The sequence below is a fragment of the Hydractinia symbiolongicarpus genome, chromosome 9, assembly GCF_029227915.1.
Source record: "Hydractinia symbiolongicarpus strain clone_291-10 chromosome 9, HSymV2.1, whole genome shotgun sequence".
Lineage (NCBI taxonomy): Eukaryota > Metazoa > Cnidaria > Hydrozoa > Anthoathecata > Hydractiniidae > Hydractinia > Hydractinia symbiolongicarpus.
The window spans coordinates 23,457,776-23,472,814 of NC_079883.1; the positions used below are offsets into that span (position 1 = coordinate 23,457,776).

At 33.7% G+C, this 15,039-nt stretch overlaps 3 protein-coding genes across 4 annotated transcripts in view; 1 reads left to right on the plus strand and 2 right to left on the minus strand.

Moving 5' to 3' along the window:
* LOC130657189 (sterol carrier protein 2-like) overlaps positions 1-10,734 on the minus strand; it is an 82,846-nt gene extending 72,112 nt beyond the window's left edge. For both annotated transcript variants that reach the window (XM_057460159.1, XM_057460158.1), the window contains exon 1: positions 10,725-10,734. The gene's annotated coding sequence lies outside the window, so the exon portion shown is untranslated. The remainder of the gene's footprint in view (positions 1-10,724) is intronic.
* Positions 608-5,628, minus strand: LOC130657188 (fucose-1-phosphate guanylyltransferase-like). Its single transcript, XM_057460157.1, has 5 exons — positions 4,974-5,628; positions 4,561-4,787; positions 3,888-4,336; positions 3,228-3,624; positions 608-2,868 (listed from the first exon to the last, which is right to left on the minus strand). Exons 1-5 carry the CDS (start codon positions 5,413-5,415, stop codon positions 2,614-2,616), a joined length of 1,770 nt encoding a protein of 589 aa, XP_057316140.1. The 5' UTR covers positions 5,416-5,628; the 3' UTR covers positions 608-2,613.
* Positions 10,735-12,895: 2,161 nt separating the features above from the next.
* LOC130657851 (uncharacterized) lies at positions 12,896-14,198 on the plus strand. The gene is made up of 2 exons (XM_057460845.1): positions 12,896-13,017; positions 13,066-14,198. Exons 1-2 carry the CDS (start codon positions 12,896-12,898, stop codon positions 13,535-13,537), a joined length of 594 nt encoding a protein of 197 aa, XP_057316828.1. The 3' UTR covers positions 13,538-14,198.
* The last annotated feature ends 841 nt before the right edge of the window (positions 14,199-15,039 follow it).

Below are 15,039 nucleotides of genomic sequence, written 5' to 3' on the forward strand. Positions count from 1 at the left end.
ATTTCGATATAAATTCGGAACTTGAACTTATAAGGAAAATGGAGGCACCAAGTACTAAACTCAAGTGGAGCAGTTGTATTAGTGTAATAATTATATTACAATTTTCTCCGTCTTCCCAGTTTTGATTTTATGACAAAAACAACACTTATCGATAGAACATTTATCTGGCTTTTATGTATGTACTTTAGTTTCGCAGTTAGGACATACAGACAGTATTCTTAACATGGCTAATTGGTATTATGTTAATATAAAAACGACGCACCCCTGGGTAACGTAATGGTGTTAAAATCCCATTAAATCCGAAATAAGTTTGAACAAATATAAATTCGATATAGGGGGGGGGGGAGGATTGACCAAATTGGGAATAAACAAAAATTTAAAGTTAATTTTTTTGCGAAAATTAATTGAGAAACAAATGCTTCAGTATTATTACGTTATGAACGTTTTCAGATTAATAGGAGTGGGAAATAGGATTTAAATGAAGGTACCAGTTGTGCCGTGCCGTGCGCCGGTTCTAAAATGTAAAGACAAGAATTTCCACTATTTGTTGATACTTGCAGTTGTGAGATAAAAGTAAATTTCCTACTCAAGTTAAGATTGCGAGGCAAAAAATAACTAGTGCTAATTTATTTTCTTTAACAACGTTAACATGGTAGCTATATAAACGTTATATAAATTCGAATGCAATTCTAAACAAACTTTGATAAATATAACCGCTGTTACTCGAATGATGAGCGCATAGTATGTTCCTTCTGAGCCCATTTTGTTTCTTCAATGAGAGTTCTTAGGAATAGGGGAGATGCAGATATAATTTTATTTTCAAGGAAGGGGCACTCATTCAAGTTAAGCCGCGGTATCTCTATAACAATAGCCGTCGTCTGTCTGTCTCTGCGCGTTAGAAAATGATGTTACGGAAACACGAATATTGCTGCGACGGGTAAATATAAAGGACGGGCGAACCCGTGGATTTTTCCACGGCTAATGACTAGTCTATATTATAATACCTGTATACGTCTGGCTGTCTGTCTGTCACACAAAATGGATGCATTTTGATGTGGTATAAAAAAGACGGGCGAACCCGTGAATATTTCTACAGGCTAACGACTAGTATTAAAAATTACCAAAATGCATGATTAATGCCCAAATAATTTACACTCCATTCTTACGCCTGCACCTAGAGGCGTAAATTTACCAACGGCATAGTTTAACCAAGAAAAAGCGATAACACCATACGTAAGCACGGGTAAAAGTAAATGGAAATGGTCAAAAAAATGCCTAAAGTTATGTTGTGCCTTTCACTATTATTTGTTTTCAAAGATTGAAATAGACTGCACCGTTCTGCTACTTTTGGCGCGGTCAGTTTTGTCAGGAATATTGGCGGTGTATCACCAGTAAGTTTTTTTAAACATAATATAATATAAAAATAAAAGTATAGCAACAGAACAACAAAAAATCGAACTAAAAATACACATATTTTTTTACATAAGCAACACGACTTTTCACCAGGTACTTTAGTTGTTATCGAATGCCTCACAATGGAATGAAAAGTAACGGTTACTTAGAAAAAAATCGAACAATATCTAAGAAAATCGAACAATATCTAAGAAAATCGAACAATACCGAAGGAAATCGAACAATACCGAAGGAAATCGAACAATATCAAAGATTATCAAAAATCTTGCGAACATTTACATAAATTCACTTAAAATTGCTTCAGTCGACGTCAAAAAACAAAGAAACTCCTTCATAAAACAAGTGTTGATTAAAAACAGGAAAAGAAAATTGTTTAAAAAGGCGTGTAAACGATTATAAACGGGTTCAATCATAAGTTGTGACTTATATCCAGTATTACTGACGCTTAAGTTGCTTCAGAATCTTGGAAATGCAGTTGATTACAAAGTGGTTGCATATGTAAAATAAATAAGTGTATACGCACAAAAATTCAGACAGAAACACACGCAGAAACAATTATAAATCATCAGAAAAAACCTCAAAGAACTTAACATATATATATTGCAAGTAATACCAGGCTGCAATCAAAAATTCCTTTTTACTCAATTCCTTTGTCCAGTTTTAGGTGTGGAATCTCGACACATGCTTTCTATATAAGAGAATTGCAGAAAGTAACTTTCTTTACGAAATTAACACCTATTTCTTGTGTAACTTCATTATTCAACGATGTACAAGATTTGAATTTCAAGCGATATATGTAATGGCTGTAGCTTAGCATCACCTCAGCAGCACACTAACGCCAAAGCTCAGTAAAACTTTCAGCAAAATCTTCAGTAGAACTAAGGTAAGTTTAAAAAAGAGTTCCTGAAACAATCCAAAAACTTTCTACAATGAGGAACGCTTGAAGAGTTAGACCTAAAAAGACAGTGAAACAAAAGATTGACTCTCACGTTATCGTAGTGTTATTAGATTTTCATAAGTTTTAGTTTGTTAATACTCGAATATGCGTATAAAGATTTAAAACAACCATTTTTGAACGACCACGTTAAGTGGGACACTGAATAAGGACTGAATGGAAGCAGATTATTTCACCTTTACGCGCCTATTAACGCTGTATTAGCTATAAAAAATATTTCCTAAATTGTAAAATTTTTCCTAAATTCAAGATTCGATTTCCTTTCGCAGTTTACTTCTCATTTCCAATATTTTTTCCAAATCTTTCAACCTCAGAACGTCAGCCATAGAATAATTGCAACTATAAACCGCTTTCTTCGATGTAATCTTATATCGCTTGCTCGTTCTACACGCTTCAAGCATTTTCGCGCCGTTCTGAACAGCGTCCTCCGGATCATAGAATGCTGGGAACAATTTGGCGTGCCACAAATTTAACAGAACACAGTCTTCTGACCACGGATCCTAAAGTATAAAAATTATAACAAGAACGTTTTGATTAAGCGCCTTAACGATAAAAGGGTCAGTAAAAATTTTAGTTAGTAAAAAGATTGCACAAAGTCACTTGCATGAAGTTTAGTCACTTTTTTGCTGACTAATTTAGAAAACAAATCAAAGGAATTTTTTAACAAATTCCTTTATATAACAATTTCTAGAAACTGAAGATATCCAACTTCGGTATTTAATGTTTCCAAAAAAAGGAAAAGACAAAAACGGTGAAAAAAACCTAATCAGCAAAAAGGAATACTTATTGCCTGTCTATTTGTTGACCTAAGTATACCAAGTTCTTTATTTAAAAAACGGGGGTCTTTCATTCTACTTACTTGCAACAAATTCAATTTGTCCAAAGCTTCATTAAATGGCAGTCCAGCGTACTTCAAACTTTTCGTATCACTTCGGCTGTTGCAGCACTTTTTCAAATTGTCCTCCACGCCAAATGCGACAGTAACATATAGAGGGTAATCCTCGTCACGAATGACCACTGTATGTAGAAATGACTTGGCAGGTACCCGGACACCAGATGGGAAAATATTATTACTAATGATGGACTCCATACCGATATCGTTTGCAAAATTCAGACTGGTGTATTCAATTACTACATTTTCGGTTAGACCAACAAGATTTTTTAAACTTGAATGAAATATAACATTATTAGGCTTTAATGACTCCAACGATTTCGGACATTTTACCATTGCATGGTTCGAACAACCCATTTCATTTCTAAAAAAAACGACTTTAATGTATATATGATGAATTTGCATATAGCATGGTTAGGCATGTTACACTTGATCTGTCATAATTATGAAGCTTAAAACTTCATTTCTAAAATTTATGAGTGGGCAATTTCCATCTTTTACAAATGCAATATAAAATACAACCTTTTTCGTAAAGTTTACCAACAAGGTTAAAAATAAGATTCAGAGAATATTTATTTGGAAAATGTTTCGTTACTTTTAGATAATACAAAGAAGATAATCTTATACCTAAAACATTTATCCATGCAAAAGTTTTCGATGTATTCCTTTGTCGTTCCAATATGATAAAATTTAGATTTGTTTAACATTAAAACATGGTGTTCCGTGTTCTGCAAAATGTCAAATATCTCTTCTCTTGTTTTTATCAATTCTGGTAAAACTTGTGTCACGTTTTGGACATTCTTACAGTACTCTTTTGTTGCCTCTGGCCCCAACGCCTGCAAAAAATCACCGTATGCATCTATTTCACAATTTAGTCCATTTCTTTTACGATACCATTCCAACAGGAGGTGGGCAGCATCCATGTCCATAAAGTATGCGCTGTCTGAAAATACATATTCTTCACTATCAGTTAGAAATACAGCTCCAGAAGCTCTCATGAATTCTTTTGACGGTTTATGGATAAATCTTCGACAATTTCCAACTGATGCAGAATCTTTTTTGAAATTTTTTGCATACTAAAAATAGCATTTTTAGCATATATTTATTTATATACATATAAAATCTTACAAACGTGAGAAATTGAGTAGACAAAATGACACCAAAAGATATAAAATTACATTGTGCCATTAAAAGTAAACAAACCTAACATTTAATGTTGCAACTAGACTAAATTATTGACATACAATCTATTAGCAATAACTTATGATCACTCAAAATAAAGCCCTTTACATGTTGTTACCTCTTCCAGATTCTCTAACACATGTACACCATGCGTAGTCCCAATTTCAATAGGAGAAGGATGAGCCAAAGATGTGAACCCAGGGCTATTAAAATTCCAGCCATCTCCTTGCAGTTCATAAAGTTCGATGCAGTCTGCACTGCTGACAAACACACCTGGTTTCATTCTTGTTGGAAAGTCGATATACATTGCTAATTTGAATTCCAGCATTTGATAAATTGGATCTCCTTCAAAAGAAAATAAGCAGTTTTGTTATTAATAGACAAACTTCAAAATAAGATATAACTACAAATGTTGCTCACAATATTAAATAAATTTGTTTTTTCATGGGCTTTTTTGTAGGAAGCTTAATAAGACTGCTAAGTTAAAAATATAAAAATTTATAGATCAAACCTGAAAAATTGTACTCTTACCCATTGGAAGTGCTGTAAATATTTTTCCCAACAAACTTGCTGATGGTAGTCTTTGGCTATACCCTCCTGATAGCAGTATAAGAACTTTAAGAGTTTTCAATTTTTTATTGTAAATTTTTTCTAACTCATCTAAGACAGCAATGACACCTCCACCATTTCCAACCTTAACACCAACAGGGTCATGAACCACATGGTAGGCAGGAGAGAGTGGTAACTCCTTCCTCGATTGTTTATCTGCAAGTTGTGTTTCATAAGCTTTTTTTTGAGCGTCATCCAAAGCACTTAATACAACGACATCCCAAAATGGATGCTCACAAGTCTTGCCTCGTATGTTTTCAAACTTTTTACATTTATCCAATGTAGCTGTTCTTAATTCACTTGAAAGAACATTGACTTTACTATCAATAACATTGTCTGAGTATGTATCCTTTTTGGAATCCATGTTATATATATTAGTTTATTTGATATATATACTGCAGAAAAATAACCTTTATTACTGAATATATACTTTACTTAATATAATTAATATTTTATAAATCATATACAAAAAAACAAGTAACAACATAGGGCATATAATTCTGCCACATCATTTTTACTCAAACATATACAATTTGATTGTTTTGTTTGTGATTGAGCATAGTAAGGAAGAAAATTAAAGTTACCATGGTGAAGATAATTAGATATTAAGTATTTTCATTAAAATAAAAAAGAATTTTAAGCAATATATATGATTTATAAATCTCAAATTGTTGTTGTAGAACATCAGGAAATTAAATAAATAATTAGACCAAATTTTTCATCTTATGGAAAAAAGTATGAAGTAAATATGAAATATTTTTTGTTTAATTAAGTTTTATTACAGTTCCTATTTTTAACCCAAGTTTAACCTGGAGGTTATTTATATTACAAATTTGTGCTTTGTTAGATTCAAAAAAAAGGCAATGCAATACTCTTTTTGCATAACTTTTTAAAAATATATAGCTATATAAACAAATTATTGGCTATATATTTTTAGGTAGATTAGATGAAAATGTTTACATAAATCTCAATATTTTATTAACAAATAGTTTTTTGTTATTTATTTATTTATTTTTGTTGAAATGCTAAACAAATCAAAAAATTCATTTGTTAATTTGTGTATAACTATTTGTTATTGACGTTTCTTAATATCATGCCATGGCATATTAAATAAAGGCAGGTGAAGAAGCTATAAAAGAACTATAGTGAAGCCAGAGTTTACTGGCAAAAATTAGCTAAATAAAGAAAACCTCAATAGTCATGACAGCTAACATGCTGAGAACAGGAGGTCTTGTAAGCTGTAGCTATAGTTAGCTAATGAAAAAAACCCTAAAAGACCAACTTTTTAGCTAGCTAGCTATAGCTACTATATAACGCCCACAGCTACACATATTACTTCCAACATCCAATCAATTAACATTATCTTATCAGTTCAGTCAGCTCACAACTCCTGATACACTCAGATTAAAGCTTTGCCAGGTAAGGTTAACTAGTTAGCTAGCTAGCTAGCTAGCTAGTTATATAATCAGACAAACTTCTTTTATGCAATTTTTGAGTGCCACCCCCTCTGGAATAAATTTACTAGTCAAGTTTGAGTTGGCGAGAGGCCACCCCAGCAATCAATATCAACGTATAAATAAAAATATTATATATTTATATTACACATTTATTTTATACATATCTTTCATCCCAACAGCACATTGTTGTACGTTTGTTTACCAAAATTTTTGCAACCACAGGGTCAGGAAAAAAATGCTCCCCAATAATCATTCGGCAAGGGTTAAAATTGCTGAATTGAACTTTCGTGATTTTTGAAAAGGCATGATCGCGAAAGTTCATTCCCTCAGAATATAGGCCATTTGCGAAAGTTAAATTTTGCGAATTTCTATCTGTTCCGTCAAATTTCTTTTGGGGTAAAGAAAGGTGCTTTTATAGCATTTTATTATTCTTATTTTTCAAGGTTTCGCGTAATATATAATCGCTAACTAACTCATTGGATAGGATTAAAACCATGTGTTTTTCTTAAACGCTGTTGACAGTCCTTCAAATTGGCCACTTTAAATGCTTTGAATTTGAAACATAACGGGAACAAGCACTCGTTATAATAGAAAGTTTGAGTTATCTAAAAAAAATAGGCTCGGGGGGGGAGGGAGGGGGGCGAAAAATGGGTCGAGGTAAGGTGGTTTACCACCAAATAATGTCTAAATTTCAAGAATTGTCTTTTTACCTGCTTTCTGACAGCAAATTCATCTTAGAATACCGTGGCAAGTAGTTCTTACAAATTTCGGTTTTTATTGCGCAATCTGGCACTTTCTGCATCCAACCGCAAATATAAGTGCATAGCAACGCCCATAGCAACCATTTTCGCAATTTTTAGACAGCTTTCTTGCCCCTCCGTCGATGTTTAATGCTTTTCAAAAGCTGGATGATACTTTAGGGCTTCCTAAGACAATATTTATATAAGTTAAGAATGTCCATGAAATAATCTTTAAACACGATTTTTGCTGTTTAAGTTCGGAATCCACGCGAAGCAAGAATTCTCAAGGATCAAGCACACATGCTTTACAATTTCATCTGTCGATGCAGACATTAACGCTACCTAGTACTTAACTGCAACCGATTTTCAAATCAAAGTTTTGTCTTTCAGTTATCTTGTCCAGTTTCGCCCTGTTTTAGCATTTTTTCCGTCCAAGAAATACCGCATCAGAGTCGGTCTTATGCAAATGCATTTCACTCAATCACTACACATGACCCTTAAGAAACATACGCGGCCAAAAATGCGCTTCAAATAGTGCATGTTGTTCAGTTATTTTGTTTAGCGTCGAGCAGCAAAATGTCATATTTTGCTCCTATTTTACCTAACAACGGGTAACCATGGCAACCAATCAACTAAATAGTAGACTTAATTTTGTCGTACTGTCGCGTACTATGATATCCTCGTCAATTAACTTTAGAAAAGACAATCCTCTGTGATATAAGTTATTTGGTGGTAAGCCACCTTAACGAAAGTTCGAGTTTGCCGAGGTTCGAGTTACCGGGAGCTAACTTTATAGCTCGTGCTTATTGTCAAAAATTTTAACACGTGGAAAACAACAGAAGAATGAATCAAGTTTGCCGTTAAATTTTATTGCAAGTAGAATTTTTCAAATGGAGTAGATTGATGGAAAGTATGTGGTTTTACAGCAACCAAACTCAGCAGTCATTGGGGTCGAGTTCGAGTTCCTTTACACCGATGTAGGAATAAACGGTTGAAATTCTGATGGTAGTAATTGGACTCGAAGCCCCTTTGATTGGCCTTGACTGGATCATTAAATTTAGGAGAGGATCACCACTTCCTGTCTAAGAAATAACTCTGCTTATGGAAAGGTTTACATTCCGCTTAAGACACAATGAAGATGTAATAATAGGTGACATATACCCTGTTCCAGGCTGATTTGCCAAAAATATTACAGCAACAAACGTGTTATTTCCTCTCGTTTACTCTATTCTGTTTTAAAAATTCGATGTAGTTATCAAAAAATCTAGTGGAACATTAAGGGGGCCACGAAATGGCTATTGGTTTTTGACTTTAGTGACTTACATGAAAGTCGAGCTAATGGCAGTGGAAAAGTTTATGATCACTAGGGTAAACACAACAACATAAATCATCTTAAATATCATATTGGGTACCCAAGTATAACTGACAATGACAGAAAAGTTCCCTACATGTATTGGATATCCATGCTTTTAATAAAATAAACTTCAAACCTTTTGAACTAGCTAGCTAGCTATATCCTTCGAAATTTTGAATAGAAACATATTGTACATAAAAAGCCAGTCTAAGCAACAACAACGACTTTAAAATCTTTTAAAAGTAGCAAATTCATCATAAAAATTAATTACCTATAAACAGACTGTCTAGATGTCTATGTATTTCTTGCACCTTGACATTTGGAGTGGTCCGTTTATTACACGCTATTCTTCATTGAATCGTTTCGTGGCCCCTTTAATTGTTAGTTCTTTCTGCATTTGTTATAAAATAAGAAATTGTTATTTCATCCGGTGTTCCTAGGGAAGATAGAGTGTTCCATATATATTCTATATTTTCATTCACAAACTGTCGACAAAACTATCAAACGTATTAATTCATCTTAAATGTGTTTTTAATAAATAAGTCGGTTTTGACAAAATAAAAACATTTTAATAATTTAAATTCGAGAAAGTGGGTCTAAATTTACATTTTAATATAAAAATTACTTAATTATGATTTTCCAAAAACATTTTCCAAAAGCAAAAAAGGGGACTGGCTGTTTTCTAGCAGAATATTCTAAAATCAATAAAACTTTTACACATGTCACATGGAAATCAATTTTGTCTTTTAGCGAGTGTCTAAAATAAAGTGTCGTTGCAATGGCAAACCGTGGTTTCGGCGTTGCGAAAAAAAATTGTCAAACCTCTAGATATCCGGAAAATGGATTGAAGTCCAACAGAATTAATTCTAAATCAACTGTTATATTTCTTATGGAAAGGTTATCACAAGGTGCGTTCCATTTGTTAGACAGATAAAGCCTTTGATTGAGAACAATTTTAAAACTCGTTGTTAAAACTTTCTAACATTTATGTGGCTTCTTGTCATAAAACAAAATTGACAACAGCAATAACAATGATTAATTTCCCGCGACTTTCCCTGTACACAAATTTAACAAGCAATAACTTTCACTGTGGCTTTGCAACTTGTCACGGTAAATTTAACTTTAAACTTTATCATATCCATTTGTTACACACAAACAACCGAAAGTGACATGGGTGAATGATTAGAAATCGAAAGTTTTTGGTAATAAATGTCATTACCAGGTGCTAAAATTATAGTCTTATTTTACACAGTAGGGTTTGTTGGAAATTAAAAAGAAATAGTTGATATGAAAAATACAACAAAATACATTTTAATTTGATGGGTTTGTTGTTATTTTTCCCCGAAATAACGAAAACAGCAATGTTAGTCGTAGGGGGATTCGTAGGAATATCCAAAGAGCAGAGAATATCAAATAAGTAATTTAAGTGGAATCTGTATATAAGTCGTTTAAAAATTTATCAATGTTTATCACTGTAGTATGGCAAAGCGAGACTTGTCTCACTTGCCTCATTGTGTATACAAAGAAGAGCACGTGTTGTAAACACAGATGTCAATGGACCGTAACACACGCAGAAATATTGTAGTTTTTTATCTCACTCGGTGTGTACACACACAAACACATCTTAGCTTACACCTCAACCAAGGAAGTTTAATTGAAACCTGTCAATTCCAACATTTTAAACACTAAAAGATTTTCGTGAAATGACAATATATTGATTATACAGTATTTTTCAAAGTGTTTATGCATTCGCATTTTCCTCGTTAATGCTAGTTTGTTTACAGTAAACAAACACACGTAATAAACAATAATCTTAAATAATGTAAGGTTAGTGTTTTTTGTGCAACATTTATACAGAAAAAGAGGAAGGTAGAAAAACATTGGGAACTGCTATACAAATGAAGGAATGTGGGGCATAGATCAGCAAGAGAAAACATGTGGTTGAATTTGTTAGCCGCGTATCTTGCTCTTGTTGCATCTCAAATAATTTATATTGAAGGCGGAATTTACAAAGCAGATGATAACTTACCTAATGGAGTTGTAACGAAATATTTTAAAGGTAAATCTCAGGTAAGCTGCGTGTTGAAATGTGAGAGAGATGGAGATTGTGACAGAATCATCTTTAAACTCAGAAATCAGCAGATGAGAAGTGGTGAGTGTTGGTTTGTGAAATTGGACACTACAGAAATGAGTGAAGTTGGACAAAACTTGGAGAAAGATGAACACGTTAAAAGTTATAAAAAGGTAGGTTAGGTACTATCAGAAAACAGGCAGTATCAAAGTAAGAAACAAATTATACGCTGTAGACGTAATATTAATTGAAACAAGACGTATGATATACGCAAACAACCTCGCGAATAAAGTTTACAAAAAGCTGTCTATCAAATTGGGATTTTTGTTACGAAGTTAGACACGACATATTTTACTATTCAGATACGCAATAATATTCGTTACACACTTATTTTTCAAAATTGATTTGTGAGACCTTCCTGAACGGAAAATTCCTCGAACTTTTAATTTTCGATGGGTCCGTCTTGGGTGAACCGACTGACAGGAAGAAGAAAGACCACAAACCCCAAAATTTGCGAAATTCATTAATTCAGTTAATTCTGCCTACATTCACTTTTAAAAAGTTTGGTGGAAACACCTTTATTTACTAGTTAGTTAAACAAGTGTTTTGAACACTTGTCTTATCTTTTTAAAAAAGAAAAAAAAAGTAAAAATAGTTACCAAGATGAGATTCGAACACACGACGACTCCCGTGTCGGTGCTCAGAGAGGCAAAAATTTCCATTCTTGTAGGACACATTTGCGTTTTAATACAAGCTCACGAGCTTGTAATTATTACCAAGAATAGCCTCTTCATAGTGTATTTACAGCTCTCATCTAAGCAATCTCCCAACTAAACAACAGCTTAATATGTCAAACCAGAAAGAATACGTTCACAGTTATGGTCTCTGGTATGACTGAGTCGGGGTTTGCTACCCAGCAGGCACACGACGTCGCTACGACGTCTCTGCGACGTTGGTGTGGCGGATGGGTAATAAGACCTGCACTTGAGATACTCTTGATTTGAAATTTGCGGCAATGACATAAAAACTCAATACAAACATGCACGGGTCAAATTTGCGAATGACGTCATCAACACCGGTAATGACAACATAGATATGACACGGAGAAAAATTCAGCTTATAATACATACATTGGCTGGTATCTTAAGTGACAGAACAATATCTAATACATACAGGTCAACTATTAAAACGATACAACGCAACAACACTGTTGCCTTTTTCTGAAGAAAGTCTGTTTTTAAAAATACACCTGCTAAGGGAAAACAATGACAAAAATCCCAAAAATCAAGAAATGCAAATATGTTTAGTTCTTTTTTCTATATCCTGGCTTTCTAAAATGCATATTAAAAGTTCTTAACTTGGTATGCCTTATCTTTCCTCCAAGGCCTAATTGAAAATGTCGCGGACGTTTTGACCCCTCTTTCGGTATAATCTAATACCAGTGTTTGTCACGCAAAACATTACACCAAGTAGCATGATGCACGCAATGCGGTATAAGAAGGACGGGCGAACCTGTGGATTCTTCATGGACCGCCAACTAGTAGGGTTAAATTACTCATAGAATTTTTATCTACATGCCACTCATATTTAACGGTGTTAGTTAAACATGTAGTCAACCTCGATCCCAAGAAAAGTTGTCTCTTTTTGCATATCGGACGGCGAGACAAACATGGAACACTTTTTCGTCAGACCTATCAATAAGCGCAGCGCCGATGATAAACAAAAAGCCCTGGGAACGATGTTGATATGTAGTTAATTATTATAGCTAACAAATTATTATTGCTACTTGAATATTTTAGCTACCCATATGTGCTACAAAAACACCATGCAAATCTAGCAAATGTGTTGATACGGATAACAACAAAGGATACAAATGTGAAAGCAAAGGTAACCTAGTCTAGCTTTCTACGCTTACTCTTATTTTCTTTGTTGTTTAACTTTTTGCTTCTTCGAATTTTAACCCTAAGGGCAAACAAAATTTACCAAGTCCGTCGATGATAGCTGTAGCTGTCAAAACGTAGCCTAAAATAAACTCGATTGTTCATAACATGATAATATCTATAATATTCAATAAAAATTTACCTAACTGTAAAACATCATGATTGGTCAGCATAACTTTAACATACTTTCTCACATACTTAAGCTCACTTCAAGTTTTTAAATATCCAACATCGCTGATCAAAATTTATTTGCGTTCTGCAAAGGAAGAGAAAAAACGGTCAATGGATGTTACAAAAACAAATTTTCTTGCTCTCCATATATGTATTAACAATGAAGGTAGAAAAAAAAACATACAATGCCTGCCTAATAATTGCAAAAGGAAGAACATCAACAATCAACCCTCGTTAGTTCCTTGGATTTGAATGTGCAGAAAAGTGGACCCTCTTTAAAGTTTCCCATATTTTTTTATAGAACCTTGGGTGCAAATAACGCGCAACCTCTGTATTGGAGCAAAGCCTAATGAATATGGAATCTTTCAATTGCCAAGAGATGGAGTAATCACTAGTTTGAAGTTACAAAATGTAAATGGAACCGGTGTTACATGCCTTCCAAGTGCACCATTAACATTATGGGGCTGTGATTCGATTGATTATTACAACAAAGACAATATTGGTGTTGTGGTTACAGACAGCCAAAACACAATACTATACCCGTCTATGAAAAGGCATGTTAACAATGGCTTCTTTTCTATTCCTGGGTATAATGCCTATTCACCTTACGTGGTATTTAACTCAACGAACTACACTGCATATGAAGGGCAGGAGTTAAGATTGCATTATGGTGAAACATTATTTCCTGTACCGAGTAACGACAACTCTGATTTCATCTGCGTTGATATCTTTGCAATAATATTCGATTTGTAAACGAAGATGTTCATTGTTGGACACTCCTTGTGTCAATGACAGCATGTCTATTTTGTTGATGATAAATGTTTTATTGTGACTGTTGCATGGTTATTTGGTTATTTACACAGGAACAATAACTGTGAAGAAGGACGTTTTCGCGATTTCGTCATTCTTGGTTTAAACTGCTAAAGTTGAGTCCCACACGAGTGTGAGGATGAAATAATACTTTTGTTGTATATAACCTTCATTCGCATTGTTTAAATTTTGCGTATTAATTGGTAACCAACTCTTTGAATTGGTTTTAAACTGTTCTATCGTTTTGGCATTTTTTGGTATCTTCGCACCATGATTCAATTATTTATTTTATGTCGCTATGTTGGATCTGAAATTCTAGTTTTTGCTTAATCCCCATAAAGTAATAAAATAATGACTTCTTTGAAACCCATTAATTAATTATCAGACATTTTTATTTGTACCTAACCAGTGCCGTAACTGCTTCCTACTAAAAAAAGAAAGAAAGAAAGAAAGAGGAAAAGAAAGAGAGAAAGAAAGATGGAAAGGAAGGAAGGGAATAACAGTAAAAAAGAGACACAGAGAGAAAGCCAGAGAGACAGAGAGAAATGAAAAACAGGGCATTTTCCGCCCACTTAGTTTTGTAAAATTTTAAAATTTTGCACTCGGCCCCACCATGGGGGCGCGTCAGGTAGCCACTATATAAAGCGGAATTCATATATGTTTTTTTCTATACAGGCCAGGAATGTTATTTTCGCAAAAAATCAAGTTTTTTAAAAAATGCAAAGTTTTTTTCAAGTTTTAAAAGCCGAGTTTTAAATAACGAGGACTCCGATGACAAAGGTCGAAATTATAAAATCAGAACGAAAAAAATAATGAGCCCGAAAAATGGCTCTAAAACTCTTACTCTAAAAACGGTTCCAAATAACCCGACATGTGGGGAAATCAGCTAAAAATCGAGAACAGAAGGGTTTGAATATCTTCGTACCAGAAACTTCAAATTTCAAGACAAAAAACGAAGAGAAGAGTTATAAAATAATTTTGGTGAATTTTTTCTAGATAATATTTGATTATTTTGGCGAAAGTTTTTGTTCCCAAAAATGAAGATTTTGGAAAATTCGCGAAAGCTTTTATTGTAAAACTTCTTCCAGAAGTAAAATTCGCGAAAATTAACTTCGCGAAAATCCACTAGTTTTTTATCGTCGCGTATATTTCTGTCCGCGAAAATTTCTGCCCTAAATTACGTGACCAAAGCACAATAGAATTAACCAATTAAAAAAGCGCGGTCTGTATTTTGACCGCAGAGAATTATGCTGGGTCTCCTGCCTAGTTATGTTTTAAAACTTCATATAATTTTGCAAGAAAGCCAAGAGCCTTACAATATGATGTTGGCACATAAGCACAAAAACATCCCAAAAAAGTCACAAATCTCTCACGAACAGAATCTCTGCTGCATTCTAATATTTTTTGCAGGCTAGTCTAGCCAGAAAGAAGGGTTCAAAGTCCAA

What these genes read in the sequence shown, in the direction of transcription:
- LOC130657188 (XM_057460157.1), bottom strand. Translation starts at nt 5,415, where the DNA reads ATGGATTCCAAAAAGGATACATACTCAGACAATGTTATTGATAGTAAA. An exon ending in ATTTACAGCACTTCCAATGG is followed by an intron (nt 4,788 to 4,973) that starts GTAAGAGTACAA and finishes TTTCTTTTGAAG; the next exon opens with GAGATCCAATTTATCAAATG. An exon ending in ACAAATTGAATTTGTTGCAA is followed by an intron (nt 2,869 to 3,227) that starts GTAAGTAGAATG and finishes TTTATACTTTAG; the next exon opens with GATCCGTGGTCAGAAGACTG.
- LOC130657851 (XM_057460845.1), top strand. Translation starts at nt 12,896, where the DNA reads ATGGATGTTACAAAAACAAATTTTCTTGCTCTCCATATATGTATTAAC. An exon ending in AACATCAACAATCAACCCTC is followed by an intron (nt 13,018 to 13,065) that starts GTTAGTTCCTTG and finishes CCCTCTTTAAAG; the next exon opens with TTTCCCATATTTTTTTATAG.